This window comes from Bubalus bubalis, chromosome 5 (assembly GCF_019923935.1).
Source record: "Bubalus bubalis isolate 160015118507 breed Murrah chromosome 5, NDDB_SH_1, whole genome shotgun sequence".
Lineage (NCBI taxonomy): Eukaryota > Metazoa > Chordata > Mammalia > Artiodactyla > Bovidae > Bubalus > Bubalus bubalis.
In genome coordinates, this window is record NC_059161.1 from 129,290,896 (window position 1) to 129,309,194 (window position 18,299).

Here is an 18,299-nt window from a genome sequence, read left to right on the forward strand (position 1 = left end):
CTCAATTTAAGGAGACAGAAAGCAAGGTGCCACGTCTGAAGTCCTCTAGCTCGAGGAGGGAAGTAAGCCGAGACAGGAAAGAGTTGACCGTCCAGCACTAATCTTACAACCTGAATTGATTAACCACTTTTTTTTTTTTTTTTTTTTTTGCTATACCATGTGGCATGTGGGATCCTAGTTCTCTGACCAGGGACCAAACCCGTGTCCACTGGAGTAGAAGCATGGGTCCTAACCACTGGACCCATCAGGGAAGTTCCTTGATGAACCACTTGGAAGCTTCTGGAAGCTGCATTTGCTGATGATGAGGGTGACTGTTGGTTTATGTCTGTGAGCGATGCCCAAGCAGCCACTTCCTGCCCTGTCTCCTTGGCTGCCCGGGGCCAGGTCCCCTGGGACCCCAGGCTCCTCCTCCTCCTCCTCTGGTTCCCCCACATCCCCAGACCCCGCCTGGCTAGGCACAGGGGAGACACAGAGCGTGCTCCCAGATGCTTCCTTGGCTCCACGATTTGCGGGAGCAGGAGCTGGCCCTTACATGTCTCCTTACATATGCATGTCTTCCATGTAATCTGCCAATGTGAGATTTCATCTTTCCCAGCATGCAGCCCCCATAAGCCAATGTTTATTCATTATCCCCGGATCTGTTTCCTATCGTCTATTTCAGCGGAGCCAAAAACAACATCTTAACTCAATAACAGAGCACCATCTGATGGCTTTCGTTCTCCAAAATGAGCCACAGCTCACTCGGCAGGGTGGCCCTTGGCTCCTGTCTGTGCCCTAGCTGGGGGGGGGGGCTCCCGGCCTGGCTAAGCATCCCTAGACTGGGTACTGAGGGAGAGACTGCAGGTTTGTCCTCTCTAGAATGACAGATGGTGGGTCAGGGTCTGCCTGCACATCCTGGGAGCATCCCACCTCTTGCAGGGCATGACAACACCATCTTCTGGGGCACTTAAGAGCCCATCACTCATGGATGATGAAGATGGGACAGCCATCTAAACAGGGTGCCCAAGCCCCAGCACAATTCTGCCAGCTCTGCAGGGGGAGGGGGGTCCAGCTCCCTGTATTTGGGGTGAGGCAGGGAAGGCAGAGACAGAGATCACTGACTTTGGATCTGTTGAAGGGACTGCTCCCTGAACAATCTCCAGGAGCCAGACTCGAAGACACCATGGCCTGGAGCGCTGGTACTTCCTTAAGTCTTAGAGTAGCTCACCACCTTCCCTGTGGTCCACAAACTCGATGGTTTTAAAGAGATCTCATCCAGTAGAGATGGAGAGGTTTAAAGTGAGAGAAGCTCCATCACTGGAACTGAGATGAGCTGTGTATGAGAGGGAGAATGGATCGATACCATCCTCACACAAAGTCCACCATCCTCCCATCCATCCCTCAATCCATCCACACATCCACCCATCCATCCATCTCTCCATCCATCCACATATCCACCCACCCACCCATCAATCCATCCATCCAATCTCTCCACACATCCACCCATCCAACTGTTCATCCACCAATCCATCCATTCATCCACCCATCCATCCACCCTCCCACCCAAATCTTCACCCACGTGACCATTCACCCATCCATCCATCCAATCTCTGCACACATCCACCCATCCACCACTCCATTCACACATCCACCCATCCATCCATCTCTCCATCCATCCACACATCCATCAATCCATCCACATATCCACCCACCCACTCATCCATTCACCCATCCACCCAAACCCTCACCCACGTGTCCATTCACCCATCCATCCAATTTCTGCATGCATCCACCCATCCATCTGTTCATCTATCAATCCATCCATTCATCCACCCATCCACCTACCTACCCAGCCAGCCAGCCATTCACCCATCCATCCACTCGACCACCCAAACCTTCACCCACATGTCCATTTACTGCCCCTCCCTCATCTTCTCATCCATCCCAGAAGTACTTTCTCAGCACTTGGTCCATTTCAGACCCCACGTCCTGTATGGGGAATGCCACTATGAACTACTTGTATCCTCCTGGTTCTTTGCCCTCATAGAAGGGTAATACACCTCGGTCAACTCACCTTACAAATCATATTTACAAACTAACTCACAGGCCCACTCCTTCCATCCCCTTGGCTGGCACCAAGCACACAGATTATATCTGCCCCAGAGCACAGGACGGCCCTGGGCCTGCCCCTGCTGCTGCTGCCCTGAGAGATTTCCAAATGCTGGTGGGTCAGCTTGCAGCCTGGGCAGGTAACAGTCTCAAGACAAGACAGCACAGTTGCTGCCCTTGAAAGTCAGATAATGGAACGGCCCCACGGGGACGGGTTTGTACAGCAAGAAGGGGAGCGGGGAAGGTGTCTGTAGAGAGTTCCATGCAGAGCAGAGCACAGCTCGTGAATAGCAGTCTTTACCATCATCACAGACTGAACGGTGTCCCCAGACTCACAGGTCGAAGCCCTGATCCTCAATATGACTGCATTTGGAAACAGAGTCTTTAAGGAGATAATTAGAGTTAAATGAGGTCATAACTGTGGACCCTCAGGCAACAGAATCGGTGTCCTTGTGAGAAGAGGGGCGACACCAGGGATGTGCCGGCATGAAGGCCACGTGAGGACACGGGGAGAAGACGGCCGCCGGCTCGCCGAGGAGAGGAGCCTTGGGAGGAGCCCGCCCTGCCCACACCCGGCCCTGGCGTCCCGCCTCCGGAACTCAGGAAGATGCGCAGCTGCCGTGTAAGCGCCTTGGTCTGCAGCACATTGTTACAGCAGCCCTTCTCTGCCCACTGCCATCCGCACAGGAGGCCCGGGTGGCAGCGAGAGTTGTCAACCACCCCAGCTGAGACCCCTGCGCCCCAACCCAGAAGCCTGGCCAGTAGGGACCACCACTGTGCAAGGAGGCCGAGGGGGCTGCAGACAGAGCTGGAGACGCCACATCCTGTGGCACCAGGAGGGGCCGTGGAGGAGGCAGGGCTGGTACCCGCGTCAGCAGGTTGCCACGGTAACCAAGGGCCGGCCACCACTGCCGTGGGGAGGGGAGAGGGCCTGGGTCCCAGGTGACACCAAGGACTGACTCCTCCCGATAGAAGCAGACAGACCTGGCAGAGCTCTATTTCGGGGGCAAGCCTGAGCCTGTAAACTGGTATTTAAAACACAGAGCAGCTGCCTGGAGTCAAGGCGCACACACCCAGGCGGCGAGGCTCCAAGCATATTTAATAAAATGGCGTAAAAGAAGGAGGGCGGTGGGGGGCGGGGAGGCTGTGTGCTCCTGCCACGGTTGTTTAACAAAAACACGCTCATTAGCAGCCAGGACAATGAGTCCCCGTGTCAGTTTCATTCTCCGTTAGGGAACAGCTAGTGACTGGAAGCCGGCTCTCTCGTCGCTTATTAATATTTTGGATTACAGTTGTGCTAATCGAGTCATTTGCCTATATTTTTAAATGTTCTAAAGATAACAAAAACATTCTATTTTGGAGCCGACCATGCCCACTGTGGCATGCTGCAGACGGTTCGCACGCTCCGTGACTAACGGGACGTCTGTTTACGCGGGACTGCGCTGGGCCCTGCCCCCATGGCCGCACCCAGAGCCGCTGGGGGAGGTGGTGCATCTCCCGCCTCGTCTCCCAGGGGGACGGTGGGTCACGGCACGGCCTCCTCTCCCGGGCAGAGAGCCCAGAGGCTCTGGCCTCTCAGCTGAAGGGGTGGCCGTGGCTGAGCACACGGAGCCCCTTGGCTGGTGGAGCACACAACTGGCCTGGGCACGCCCCCTGCCCCCAGCCCTGCCCAGGCCTGGCATGCGATCACACCCACTCCCCCAGCCACAGTGACTGATTCCGGGGTGGGGGACTACGGATGACCCAAGTCAACCTAACCAGGGCCAGGCCTGGGATGTTTGCCGAGGAGGCAGGAAGACTCCATCTCCTGTCAAAACCTCTCTGCTGGACAAGGACCAAGGAGGACTGAGCCCAGGGCACCGAGGACCAGGCTGAGGTGAGCTGCCTGGAGAAGAAAACAGCTGGCACGCAGAAGGTTTCCACCCGGCTCAGCCCAAATCGTATCCGCCCAACTCAGCCCAGATCGCATCTGCCCAGCTCAGCCCAGATCCCAGGGTGGTCCCAGGCTGTGGGCCTGATGGGGCAGCAGGGAGGACCTCAGGGCATGCTGCTGCAGGGGGCTTCTGTGCCAGGAAAGACTCCGGGGGGACTTGGGCCGGGGGTGCTGGACCCCACGTCCGCTCACCATCCCGCCCTCAAACTTGAGGAGGCTTGAAGATGGCAACTGAAAGTTTGGGGTGAGCCCAGGGCAGGGCTGGGGCCTGTGGTGGGGTACAGGGAGGTCTCTTGAGGGCACTGGGGTCCAGGGCAGCCCAGGGGTTTGGGAGCTCCAGGGGTTCCATCTCACGCCTTCTGCAGGCAGGATCACGTGGGTCTGGGGCACACGGAGCAACCGCGCTGACAGTGACCAGCCGTGGCCTTGGCATTGTTCCCACCAGGTCACAGCAGCTGAAACCAGAGATGAGCTGGACTTCCGTTTACTGGGAGCAAGGAAACAAATGCTCAAATGCCCTGTCTGCCTCGGGGATCATCCAGCTTCCGGGTGCGGGGTCAAAGAGCAGGGGTCTCGCTGTCAGCAGAGGAGCCCCCAGTGGGCTGGGCCTCCTGCTGCCCTGGAGAAGAACCCGGGGCACGGGTCTGCACCACGGCCCGAGCGACCCCCTAAGGCTGAGGTGACTCTGAGGTGTCCGCAGCAGTGGGGCAGGGCCGTGGGACCAGGGTAAGTGCCAAGTAGAAACAGAGCTGGGATGAAGAGCAGCCCGTCAATGTCAAGGCTAATCACACAGAATCGATTCTTTCCTACCGGCTTTTTGCGCCTCATCACAGCTCTGGTGGAAGGGGGCGCCTCACGGATCCCAGAGCCAGCCAGTCCTCCTGCGGTCACCTTGGCCACCTCTGGAATGCAGGGGGAAGGGGCGGTTAGACCAAGACCAACAGGGGCTGGGGAGAGGTGGGGGGAGCCAGCACGATATGGATCCACTCCTGCCGTCCAGAGTGCCACGTGCCCTCAGAGCATCGAAGGCGTTGGCACTCCATCATGGCTCCTGGGGCACTGACTCTGTAGAATAAATGTGTGATGGGTGTGGGGGTCGGGCATGTACCTAATTAACTGTCCATGTCCTCCAAATCGCCATCCTCCACACATACTGCACAGTAACATCACTACCCAAGCACCTTGTTGTCAACTCTCTGGGCTGATGCACGCAAACAGGTGCGTCTGTATAAATCGGGACACACCTCCGTCTCTCCCGCATCGAAACAAGACCTCCTACAACCCTGCTCCCCCTCCGATGCTGCACAAGCAACCTGGAGCCTTCACGTCCTTCCCGGGTGAAGAAACCCACGCAGAGCCACCGTGCTCCCTTGAGGGAGGAGCCAGCCGGGAGCCGGGGGACTGAGAAGGAGCCAGGGCTCCCCCCGAGTCCCCATCACTCCAGGTGGACGCACATGGGGATTAGTCGGGATCCCGCGCTGGGAACCCCATGGGGGGCTGCCTGAATGCAGGGCTGTGCCGGAGCACAAAGCGTTATGAGTCTGAAAGGATCAGCCCCAGCCCAGACAAGACACCATGGAGAAGAGCCTGCTGGAAACACACATGGTCCTGAGAAATCAGAAGCAAGGTCAAGATGAGCAAGTGCGTCACTTGTGAGAGAAATAAACCACCAAACTCTTCATGGAACCGAGGGGAGCTTATATTAAATATCAACAAAGCAGCCAACGACCCAAGGCCACCGTCTCAGTCTGCCCTTGGCTACCCTCGGCTTCTGGTCTTTGTCATTAGGCGACGAGAAATCAGTTGGTCCTGCTCACAGCCAAAAGAGCCGTAAGTAGGGCTCTCCACTGTGCTGTTCCTTCCCCGAAACATTCCCCTGTTGTTTAGCGCATGTGGGTGAGGTTTGTGGCAACATGCTCGCTTTACAATATACAAAAGTGTTGTTTAGTCGCTCAGTCATGTCTGACTCTTTGTGACCCCATGGACTTTGGCCCACCAGGCTCCTCTGTCCATGGGATTTCCCAGGCAAGAATCCTGGAGCACTTTGCTGTTTCCTCCTCCAGGGGATCTTCCCAACCCGCATCTCCTGCATTGGCAGGCTGGATCTTTACCACTGAACCACCAGCAAACACCGATATAAAAGTGGTCCTACACCAAAGAGAAAGCTTCTCAGGGCTCAAGCCAGCCAACTCTGTGCAGAAGCAGCTTGCTGCATGGAAACATTTAAAAAATAACTTCTCCCGTCTTCTGGATTCTATGTATACTCAACATAATTTTCAACATTAAAAAATAGGCACTATATAAAGTGCTAATTGTGAAACTAAAGAATGGAGAAATTGGACTTCATTTAAAATCGTAAAGAACTTTCCACTTGTTAACAGACACAGAAAATAAAAACGCTGTCACAGACTGCGAAAAGTCTTTGCAACAGATACCTGATCCAAGAGTGATACCGGAATCTGTAGAGGACTCCTCTAAGCTGGTGATGGCAAGATAAAGAGCCCAGTTAAAAGCGGACAGAACGCTTGAACTGATACTTTGCAAGAGAAGCTATAAGTAAGGTAAGTAAGCACATGTTGCTCAGTTACTAAGTCGTGTCCGACTCTGTGACCCCGTGGACTGCAGCACACCATTCCTGCAGCCTCTTCTGTCCTCCACTATCCCCGAGAGTTTGCTCAAATTCATGTCCATTGATTCGGTGACACTATCTAACCGTCTCATTCTCTGCCGCCCCCTTCTCCTTTTGCCTTCAATCTTTCCCAGCATCAGGGTCTTTTCCAACAAGTTGGCTCTTTTCAACAGATGACCAAAATATTGGCGCTTCAGCATCAGTCCTTCCAGTGAATATTTAGGGCTAATTTCCTTCAGGATTGACTGGTTTGATTTCCTGGCAGTCCAAGGGACTCTCAAGAGTCTTCTCCAACACCACAATTTGAAAGCATCAATTTTTCATTGCTCAGCCTTCTTTATGGTCCAACTCTCACATCCATATATAACTACTGGAAAAATCATAACCTTGACTATATGGACCTGTGTGGTGTTTAATAACATTAGTCATCAGCACAATGCAACTTATACCTACAGTAAGATATTCTCCACATCCATCTGAATGGCTGACATTAGACTGATATTCTGCACATCCATCTGAATGGCTGACATTAGACTGATATTACCAAATGCTGCTGAGAAGTGGAGACACCAGAACGCTCACACATGGCCGGCTGGAGTACAAGATGGCACAGTAGTTTGGACAACTGTTTGGCAGTCTCTTATAAAATCAAACACACTCCTATCTGTGGCCCTAGGTACTTCCCCAAGAGAAAGGAAAAGACATCTGGAGAAAGACTTGTACAAAAATGTGCGTAGCATCTTCAGTCATGAGCCCAGATTGAGAAGCAACCCAAACGTCCATTACCAGGAGCACACGTGCACATCCTGGGGCATAAATATACAACGAACACGCACTGAAAACAACGTTTACAGAGCCCTGACTTACACTCCTGCAGTGGCATTCAGCAGCGGGAAACACTCCGGGCTCAGGAGTACGTGCTGTAAGTTCCAGCTCTGAAACAACCGCAGGCTACACTGATCTCTGGTGGCTAAAACTGAGGACCCTGTGGGGACTTCCTGGAGACAGACACACCCCCCCACCCCTCATGTGCCTTGCCTCTTGTTTGTAGAAAAGCTTTAGCTTCCCAGGCCTTCCCCAAGTTCCAAAGCACAAATTTTGATTAAATTGATTAAATTTGATTAAATTTATCTGATTGATAAATACAAAACCAAAGGGAAACAGTCAAGCCAGACGGAATAATAGTAGTTTTGCTGTAAAACAAAGTCAAGGACTTTCAGTTCCTCCTCAAGGGCTATAGATGCTATTCTGAGCCACATTCTTGAGCTGTTTTGCAGATACTCAAACCCCCACCAGGCGGAAGAAGTTAACCACATGTTGCTTACAAGCACACAGACCCTGGAGTGAATGAAGCCATAAAGTTGATGGTTGAAATTCCAGAAACATCACGCTGTTCCCTCACCACCAACCAATCAGAGAGCTGCACGTGAGCTGACCACGCCCCCCACAACCCTCTCCCTCACACCTGGGGCTTTTGAACTTGAGCTGCCCATTCTCCTTGCTTTGTGACGTCTTGCAATAAACACTGCATCTTCCCTCACCACAACCCAGTGTCAGCAGGTCGGCTGTACTGCATGTTGGGTGAGTGGACCCAAGTTTGGTTCAGCGAAAGAATCAGAACCAGGGTTGCCTCTGGTTGGCGGGAAAGCAGCCAGAGAGACCATTTTGGGGCGATGGACATGTTTTCTTGATTGCAGTTGGAGACATAGGTGTACACATTTGTCCAAACACACTGAACTCTACTACCACGTGGGCATTTTTACTGCATGTAAGTCATCACCTTTATAAAAGATGGTGCTGGGTCACAATCTCAGAAAGCCTAAGGCAAAGAGAACCCAACAGGAGCCACTCTGGACTCCCACACCCAAAGTGAAGTGAAAAGTGAAAGTCACTCAGTCATGTCTGACTCTCTGCAACCCCGTGGACAGCAGCCCACCAGGCTCCTCTGCGTTCTTAAAAGTGGAGGAAAGGGGGCAAAGCGAGGGCCAGAGATGAACAGCCTGAGGCCTGGTCCATAACTGGGGGGTTTGAGAATGGAGGAGGGACCACCAGTCAAGGGGTGCGGTGGCCTCCAGAACCTGGAAAAGGCAAGTAAATGGACCGTCCCCTAAAGGTCTCACAAAGCAACACAGCCCAGCTGACACCACCACGAGACCACCCTCCCCTCCACCGCACTCCTGACCTCCAGAACCACAGGATATCACACATGTGTTTGAAGCCACCACGTTTGTGGAAAAAATGTCCAGCTCCTAAGATTCTTAACCACAGTGTGGATCACACACTTTCATGGTTATCCACATATAGCATGGATTGGAAGGACTGATGCTGAAGCTGGAGCTCCAGTACTTTGGCTATCTGATGCAAAGAGCTGACTCACTGGAAAAAAACTTGATGCTGGGAAAGACTGAGGGCAGGAGGAGAAGGGGGCAACAGAGGATGAGATGGTTGGATGGCATCACTGACTCTACGAACATAAAGCTGAGCAATGTCAGGGAGATAGTGAAGGACAGGGGAGCCTGGCATGCCATTCGCTGTCCATGGGGTCACAAACAGCTGGAGACAACTGAGCAACTGAACAACAACCCACCCTCCCTCCAGGAAGCTGGTATTTTCTGGAGGACACAGGGAGCAGGAAGGCCCAAATGACCCTCACATGGTCGCTCTGGGCTCTTCTGTCCAGGTGTGAAATTGCCAGCAATACCAAGCACCAACATGCCTGAGTCTTCCGGTGGAAGCATCTGGGCAGGATACCAGTGGCGCTGAAGCTGTTAACTTGGGGAGAGAGGGAGGGCCGGATTTCCTCCTGGTCAGGAGAGGAGGGGCGAGGTGTCCAGCAACCTGGAAAGGCAGGTCAAGCTCACGGGCCTCGGCCTTGCCCTTCCCAGACCAGAGAGGCCGGGTAGCTGCTCACAGGAGGGCACAGGTGTGAGCCAGCGGGTGCTGGGCACTGGAAGGGCCAGGAAGTCCAGCCTGTACCAGGGGCTCAGAATATCATCACCAAACCCATGAAAACACACTCCCATCTGCGTGCTGACCACTGGTCCACCTAGCCCAGCACAACCAAGTCTTCCCTTTCAGGATGGAGTGAGTGATCGCTCTTACCTCGACACCCCTACAAGATGGCAAAGGTGACCGTCCCCGTCTGGGTTTAACCTGAGCAGGACTGTGGGAAGCTTAGTACAGACCGACACGCTCATAGAATCCCATTCTCAGAAAGGGAACCAGCTGGGCGCCCTCCATGTCTGCAGACCAGAGACACATCTCGCTTTTCCGGGCTCGCCTGTTCAGGATAGCTAATTTCCCGGAGGTCAGGCTGGCCCAGCTAGAGCTGGACTGGGAACCTCGAATGGGTCAGGGCCACCAGACTGCCCACGGATGCAGCAAAGCTACTGGCTGCAAAGCAAACGTGGCTGCTCCTGCCATGCGTGTCCCAAGACTGGGATTCTACCAGAAGTGGGCAGGGCACATGTTGACCAGGCTCTTACAAGAAACCTCTGTTCTGCGTGGCTCCAGCTCATCCATTTTTCTCAGCACCCTTTTATATAAGTGGAATCCTCATAACATTTTAATCCACTCATTCTTTCGGCAACCACATTCAGGGCGGGTGTCAGAGCTGTACCTGGGAGTTTGGGGAGGGGCTGGAATGACTTGCTTCGGTGAGCACCGACCTCTTTCTAGCAGTTTTCATTGAGACATCAAACCTCAAGTCCTCAGGGAGGGCCTGGCAGAAGCCGGTGGGAAATGCAAAGCTGCCTGTTATGAAAGTTGGCGCAAGAGATCGATAGAATAGTTTCAAGCATTTAATCAACCCCCAAAGCCTTTTTCCAACGGCTCGAACGCAGGATCCAAGTTTCCTGGCAAGTGCACTGAGCCGCGTTTTAACTACAAGCTTCCAGGCTGCTCTTCCCCGCCGCACCAGTTTCTGGTTCGAACAAAAGCAGGCGGGATGGCGTCCACCGCTCAGAGGATCAGAGATGTCCTCCTGCCAGTACCTGCCGTGCACTGGACATCGCCAACGACGCTGACCCCAGGCCCGGGAGAGGTGGACCACGAGGGCGGGGTCCGCTTACCTGCCTGGCTGTCCCGGGGCTTGCAGTGGACCTCCTCCACACACTCTGCGGGGAACCATCCGATGTGGCCACGGGCGCTGCCTTCCCAGAAGCCGCCTTCGCCGATGCTCAGAACTGCACACGGAAAGGGGCGGGGTTAGTGGGCGGGGCTTGGGGATGAGGCGGAGAAGGGCCAGCGGCTCTGGTCCATTTGCCGGCTGACCACGCCCCCTTCAGTGGGGGACCAGGGGACTGGCAAAGCGTCCCTCGGAAGGGGCAATGCGGAGCCTCTGAGCCCCTCTGCCTGTTAGACCTGGGTGCGAGGATGCAAGCACGGGGCATCCCGGCATCCTCGTATCTTGCAGCACCAGGCATGTGGCCCCTGTGTCCTGTCCCTTGGGTCCCAGTTGAGATGGGAGGTTGGGGGCCTCCAAGTCCTCATCATCAGTTATTACAAGTGTCAGAGTCGGGGGACAGGCCACCCCGATGAAGAGAAGGAACCATGAGGTCCCGAGCTGGGGGTGGGGGAACAAGAGTCCAGGCTCACAGGATGCCCTAAGTTAGTTTGATGAATCAGACTTCACAGCAGGAGATGGAAAAGCAGCCTGCCTGGCAGCTACAAGACACCGCCTGGACTTGAAGCGGGCTGGCCGATGCCCCGCATGGGTGGCCCCGGGCCTTCAGCTGGCTTATTAATGAAGAACCTATGGATTATGTTGGTGCTACAAGCAGCAGGGGGCGATATACAAGTCCTGAACATCCAACGGAAGGACTGATGCTGAAGCTGAAACTCCAACACTTTGACCACCTGATGTGAAGAGCCAACTCATCAGAAAAGACCCTGATGCTGGGAAAGACTGAAGGCAGGAGGAGAAGGGGACGACAGAGGATGAGATGGTTGGATGGCATCGCCGACTTGACGGACATGAGATTGAGCAACTTCCGGGAGTTGGTGATGGACAGGGAGGCCTGGCGTGCTGCAGCCCATGGGGTCGCAAAGAGTCGGACACGACTGAGAGACTGAACTGACTGACGAGCAGCAGGGAGCCATGGTGCACAGTGAAAACAGGACAAGGGCAGCGGGACAGACACACCTGCTCTGCCCGCAGGGCTGAGAACGCTGGGCTCCCCTCCCTGGCTCAGTGCCGGGTGCGCAAGGGCCTCAGACGAGGATGAAGCGTATTTGTTTTTAAAGCATCGGTGAGCAATGCAAATCCTAAGACAAGAGGGTCCAGGCATCGCCTGGACAAATGTTTGGGTTGTCAGGGATAAGAGCTCGGTGGGGAGGGTCTTTGTCTCTTAGGCCTGTGATGCTGGGCTGGGGGTGCTCCCCGCCCCCCACAACGCCCCGGCTCCCTCCGAGCACGGCTGTGCCTCAGGAGCTCAGTACAATCTCTGCACGTCTGAAGCTTCTGTAAATTACCCGGGAGCCCCAGGCACCAAGGCTGTGGAGGAGGGACCATAACCGCAGACCTCATCTTAATCTCTGAGACCAGATAAAGGATGCCTAGACCCATGAATTTTGAAGGTCAACAGCACAGAGAACATCAGTCTTAAAAGTCCTTGCCTGATAATTCGAAGAAATGGCCTGAACAAATGAGACGGGCAAGCCCCCTGCTGACCAGGATGATGGCAATCCCTCGGACCACTTTCTCCAAAATTCAGTGCTGGTCTCACACTCTGTGCAGCCTGGCTGACGTACACCATGGGGGCCCAGCTTGGACGAGAGAGGGTCATCTCGGAGCACTGCCCCAGATGGCCGGCGGGGGACAGGGGCCTGCTGCAGGGCGCTGTCTGGCCAGTGCCCACCCATCCTACTTCTTGGCAGCTGTGAGCAGACCCTTGTGCTGTTGTAGAGGGTCTGGGGGAGGAGGGGCCGTCCAGGGAGACACCGGGCAGCTCCCGGAACACCTGTCTCACTTTCTCCACTTATCAGAGAAGGAAAACGCTCCTCAGCTCAGAGCGGCCCCAGGTGTGAAAAGGACACGCTAACCTCACAGCAGGAACCTCCGGCCGTCACTGCCTCTGCCTGCCTCCGGCCCCCTCCAGGGATGACACACCCAGACCCACGTAGGATCCGTATCGAGAACACGCTTCTGGGTATGACTGTTAGTACAAAATCGCAGAGAGAATGACCAGCCATGGACAGCTGACTTGAGAGCGGGGAGATGGGTGGGAGGATGCGGTCCGCTCGGGGACCCTTCCCAGTGACCTCGGGGGGCAGAGGAGCCACAGTCTGTGGGCAAGGGAGGGAGAAAGGGCCCAGGTTGCTCCTGGGTGTCTGGTTCAGCAATGGTAGCTGGGGGTCCTCTTTCCTGGGGCAGGAGGCAGGGAGGGGATGTGTATGGGGTCCCGTCTAGACCAGGCTGTGTGTTAAGGGAGGGACTCACTTCTGTCCCTCAGTGAGTCCAGCAGCCGGGTCTGCTGGCTCATCCGGCCTCACCGTGGGCCTGCACTCTGGGCTGTCTGTCCACCCACATCCTGGGGAGGGGCTTACTGGCTCTCCAGGCCAGGTGGCCCTGGTACAGCGAAGAGGGAGCTGGGCTGGGCTCACGCATGAATTCCAGTTCTAAGGCACTGAAAAGTCAACAACGTCACACCTGAGAAGCAACCGTCTTCACTGTCCTTTACAGGTCGGTCAGCTCCCCGGAGGCCGAAACAAACTGGCTGGAGAAGGTGCCAGGGGAGCCTCCGCCCCAAAAGCTGCCCCCAGGCCCAGCCCTGTCCCCCAAAGACATGCACCCTCCCTCGTAAACAGAAAAACAATAATAACCACCCACACTGGATTAGGCTGGCAAAGTTAACAGGCCCCCACCTCCACCCCAGCCCACCCTGCCTGGTCACCGAGGAAGGACCCAACTGAGGGGACGGGCCGGCCTCTGGGTTGAGAAAGCCGAGCCCCAGGCCTGCCCACATTCTGCACCCAGCCCCAGATAGGCATGGACATCTACACCACCCAGAACTTCAGGCCACCATCACCAGGAGGAGCAGGACAGTACCCTGTGCCCAGGCGCCCCTCAGTTCAGAGAGATGTTGGGGTGCACTTTTCCAGGGGCACGGGCTCAGAGTCCACTGGGAACATTAAGACCCGCCTCGTAGGGCTGAACAGAAAAGATGTGAATAACGAAAGCTGCAGGGGGTCAGCAGGACCCCCAGGGCCCACCACCTGCCACCCGCACCCCGGAACTGGAGACAGTGAATCCCGAGGCTTAGTCTGCCCGGTCTGGGGACTATTGTTAGAGCGGCCTGTGCAGCTCACACGATGGGAGCCGATGCCTGCGGACCGCAGCTGCTGGCAGGTTTACACGAAAAACGTGAGCTGTCCCGGAAGCGGTGAGCCTGACGAACAGCAGGCGCCGACAAGTCTCCACCAGCATCTCCTCTGTTATCACCTCCGACACGGGGACAAGGACACGCGGTCCCCAGACATGAAGTGAGCGGCCCCTGGGTCACTGGGAGGGCTCCCCAGGCCCTTCCCAGGCCAGCCTGCTGCAGGTCAGCCCCCCTGGGCCTGAGGGGACAGCGAGGGGGACGGATGGACCCATGGGGGGTGAAAGCCCAGGGCTGCGGGCTAGCTGGTTTCAGAGCCGGGCGGGGCCAGGAGACCCAGCGCTCCGAATCTGGGGGCCCCGGCTGAGGGCGTGCGTGCAGACAGAGCAACCCTTTCGGGCCCGCTTCACCTTCACACGAGCCACCAGACCCCCCCACCCCCCGGGCAGCTGACTGCAGATTCAGGGGTCACCCCTCCGGGAAGAGATGCGGTTATTTTTAGCATCGCCACCACCCAAGGGTCAGCAGGCAACAGCTGCTCAGCGCAGTGAGCCCCAGTGGCCTGACCTTCCCAGCTTCCTCGGAATGGTGGCTGCCCCTAGAGGTGGCTCTCCTGCCCGGGGATCGCTGCCTGCCTTCCTCCTGGGAGGAGGGCGGGGGGGTCATGGCCGCAGCAGACGGACCCCCTGTGAGAGCTGCAGGAGGGCCTGTGGGACCTGGGCGTCTCCGGCTCCCGGTGCCCCGTGGCCCGCCAGCTCTGCTGGGAAGGGAGTTCTCAGGCACTTTCCACACCCGCCCCTCCCTCGGCTTGCAAGTTGGGGAGCAGTGAGAGAGACGCCGCCCCCCCTTGCTTCCCCAGGCAGTAACAGCTTTCTGAGCTAACGCCGCCGCATCAGGAGGCTCTTGTCCAGGGATGGCCACATGCTCAGCAAGGGCTTTTTAGCCGCCTTCCGTCTGCAGTCGGCACGAAGCTGCAGGCATGCACCGCCTTGGGCACCAGCCAACCAGTTAGCAAAGGCTGTGCCCTGTGGGTGGGTGGTGAGCTGGCCAGATGGGGGCTGTCTCGGGGTCAACTGAAAATTAGTCCACATGCAGGGGGAAAAAAGTCTTCCCCACAATGAGCTCTCGTATTAAAATTCCACATTGCAGGTCATGTAATTTAAATGCTTATACTTTAAAAGTTAGCAAAAATATTGTGTTAAACTATGTAGAGACAATCAGGGACTTCCAATGCTCAAAGGCCCCCCTGGACCCCACCCTCGGAGGCAGCCATAAACCCTGTGTGTGTGTGTGTGTGTGTGTGTGTGTGTGTGTGTGTGCACTCAGCTATGTACAGCTCTTTGCAACCCCATGGACTGTAGGCCACCAGGCTCCTCTGTGCAGGGGATTCTCCAGGCAAGAGTGCTGGAGTGGGCTGCCATTTCCTCCTCCAGGGGGTCTTCCCGACCCAGGGATCGAACCCCGGTCTCTTACGTCTCCTGCACAGGCAGGCGGGTTCTTTACCACAGAACGTGGATAGAAGTAGATGGGCCTGATGGGAAGCATGCTCGCTGAGGAGAAAGGGGAGGGGAGCTGGACAAAGAAGACCTTTCTGCACGGCTTGTGGGGACTCAGGGTGGTCCCCAGGGCAGGGCTGTCGGGGGGCACGTGAGGAGAAACCCGCGTTCTGAGTTGGCTGCTGAACCAGAATGAGGAAGCCAGGAAAGCAGCCAACTGGAAACGAGTGGAGGTGTCCCTACAAGGGAAAGAGCCAGAGAGGGCCTGGCAAGCTCAGCACCCCCACATCTCTGAACAGATGCAGAGCAGCTCAGCTCAAGTTGGGGACCTGAGCTGTCACCCAGGCGACCCTCCAAAACGAAAGGAGGAGAAGGAACTGAAGTCACCATCACCGCAACGTAACACCCTGATGCCCAGAGCGCAACAGAAGATTGCCAGACACAAAGGCCCCAGAGCATGTGGCCCGTGTCCCGGAGAAGAGAAAAGCCAAGCCGGTGAGCCTGCCTGACCCTCGTGGAGAGACAACAGATGGGGATTTCAGAGGGACGATGACACCCACCCACACTGGGTGGGTTAAACACCACGTGCTTCCAAAGGAGTGAAAATCTCAACAGAGCAACAGGAAGGCTTAGCAGATAGACAGAAACTATATAAAAAAAAAATACACACGGAAACCCTAGAGTTTAAACATGTTATTTCTGAAATTGAAAAATTCACAAGATGGACTTAACAGAGAAGAGGCGGTTTCGAAGGAAAGAGCAAGTGAACTTGAAAACAGACCAATAGAAATGACCTGAGGTTAAAAAAAACCAACGGGAATGAAATGAACAGAGCCCCTGGGACTTGCTGATGCCACCAGATGGTCAACTTTGCAGGCATCTGGACCAGCAAAAGGAGCTGAGAGGGAGAACGGGGCTCCAGCTGTCCTTGGAAACGTATAAATCCAGGTGATGTTGGCCAGGTTACTGCACCGGGGGGAGGAGGAAGCAGGACACCGCCTAGTCAAGGCCAGATGGGTTGAACTTGACCGACTGAACCCACAAGGCACACACGCTGCTGCCTGACACGCGTCTTCTGGAAGCCTGTCCTCCATAGCGGGGTGGGGTGGGTGCGCCCTTTCCTGCTCCCGTGGTGAGCTCAGCCACCCCCACGTGGCCCGCCCCTGCACCCCCACCTCCGTCCTGTGGCCTCCAGGACAGCAGAGCTCCGCTACCGCCTCCACCAGCCTCCCGCACGCGCCTGCACTACACCCATCTCCCTAAGGGCCTCACACACCTCCTCTGCCTGGAAAACCACCGCTGGCTCCCCAGTACCCTGGGAACAGAGTCTAACTTGGCACGCATGAGGCTTTTCACCTCCATTTCCCAGGATTCTACTTTGGGCATCCTTCCGTCTCACACGATGGAATGTCGCAGGCCCCCAGGCTGAACCAGTCTCCTGACACCCCTCCTGGAGCCCCAAGATGTGTTTGAACCCGTCCTGTGCTCAGCCCGATCCCCACACCACCCACTCCTGAAGCCCTGGGAGTGGAAAGGAGCTGCCCGTCGAAGCCTCGCTTGCCCCTCCCCTTCCATCTCTGCAGTGGACTCCCATGCCAGATGGGCATGAGCCGACCCTCCTGATGGACATCAGGTCGCTGAGGTCACACTGTAAGGACCGCTCGAATCCCCATTCTGCCCTCCCAGGACCCCGTGTCTCCACAGGGGGCCCCGCAGAAGCAGTACCCTGGAGGTCAGCTGAGGCCAAGGCACCCCAGCCTGACCCCGCCCCGGAAGCAGAGTGGACACTGACCTTTGACTCTGTCGCCACGGTGCAGGGGGATCTCGCCATCGACCTGGGGTTGGTATGGCTTGACGACGACGAAGAGCCTCCCAGGCACCGCGCTGTACAGCTTCCGTCTGGGCCCCGGGTACTCAAAGGCGGACAGCACGTCCTTGTTGGCTCCTGGCGGGAAAGCTGGGCTGTGGCAGGGAAGGGGAGACAGAGAGAGAGAGGTGGGGGTCACGGCCTGAGATGCAGCAGGGACGCGGCAGACCCACGGCCTGTCCGTTCAGGACAAGCGTCCACCCCCGAGCAGTCACAGCGGAGCTCCGGGGCTCTAGACGGGGCTGGAGACGTGAAGACGCATTTGCAGTTAAAGGACACAGGTAATTCCAGCAATCCCACCTCCGGGAAGGTACCCCAGGAGTGAAAGCAGGGTCTCAGGCAGATATCTGCACACTCACATGCACAGCAGCATGATTCTCAAAACATGACCCAAGTGTCCACTGATGGATGAACCGATGCCCAAAATGTGGTCCATCCATACGGTGGAATATTGTTCAGACTTAAAAAGGGAGATTCTGCCACAGGCGACAACATATGGAACCTGAGGACATTCCGCTGCTTCAGGGAAGCCAGTTACAGAAGGACAGATGACGCCTGATTCCACCACGACAGGCACCCCATGCCGTCAAATCCATAAACAGGATGGGGCGGGGGAGAGGCTGGGAAGTGAGCCTTCCGTGGGGACGGGGTTTCGGTTTAAAGAAGTTCTAGAACAGGTGGAGAGGGTGGGTGCACAACAATGCGAGTGTACTTAATGCCACTGAACCGCACACCTGAAAATGCTCCGGTGGTCAATTTTACGTGCTTTTTTCAATACAGACTCCAGTGGAGCGGCAGCTGAGGCAGGCCCTGGGTGTCTGCCGTCTGACCCATCTCATGGTAAGTGTCAACCACGCCAGGCGAGGCATCACCCAGGACCCGCTGGCACAAGGTTCCACCATCGCGGGGCAGGTGGCCCAGCCCGGCTGCCCCGGGGACATTTCACAAGTGGGACTTGAATGCGTTT

The 18,299-nt window shown here is 56.1% G+C and overlaps 1 protein-coding gene across 4 annotated transcripts in view; it reads right to left on the reverse strand.

Moving 5' to 3' along the window:
• SHANK2 (SH3 and multiple ankyrin repeat domains 2) overlaps window positions 1–18,299 on the reverse strand; it is a 558,458-nt gene that overhangs the window by 263,777 nt on the left and 276,382 nt on the right. For all 4 annotated transcript variants that reach the window (XM_044943817.2, XM_044943819.2, XM_044943818.2 and 1 more), the window contains 2 exons: window positions 17,258–17,427; window positions 10,721–10,834 (listed from right to left, as the gene is read on the reverse strand). In XM_044943817.2, coding sequence (XP_044799752.2) covers window positions 10,721–10,834; window positions 17,258–17,427 — 284 coding nt within the window. The remainder of the gene's footprint in view (window positions 1–10,720; window positions 10,835–17,257; window positions 17,428–18,299) is intronic.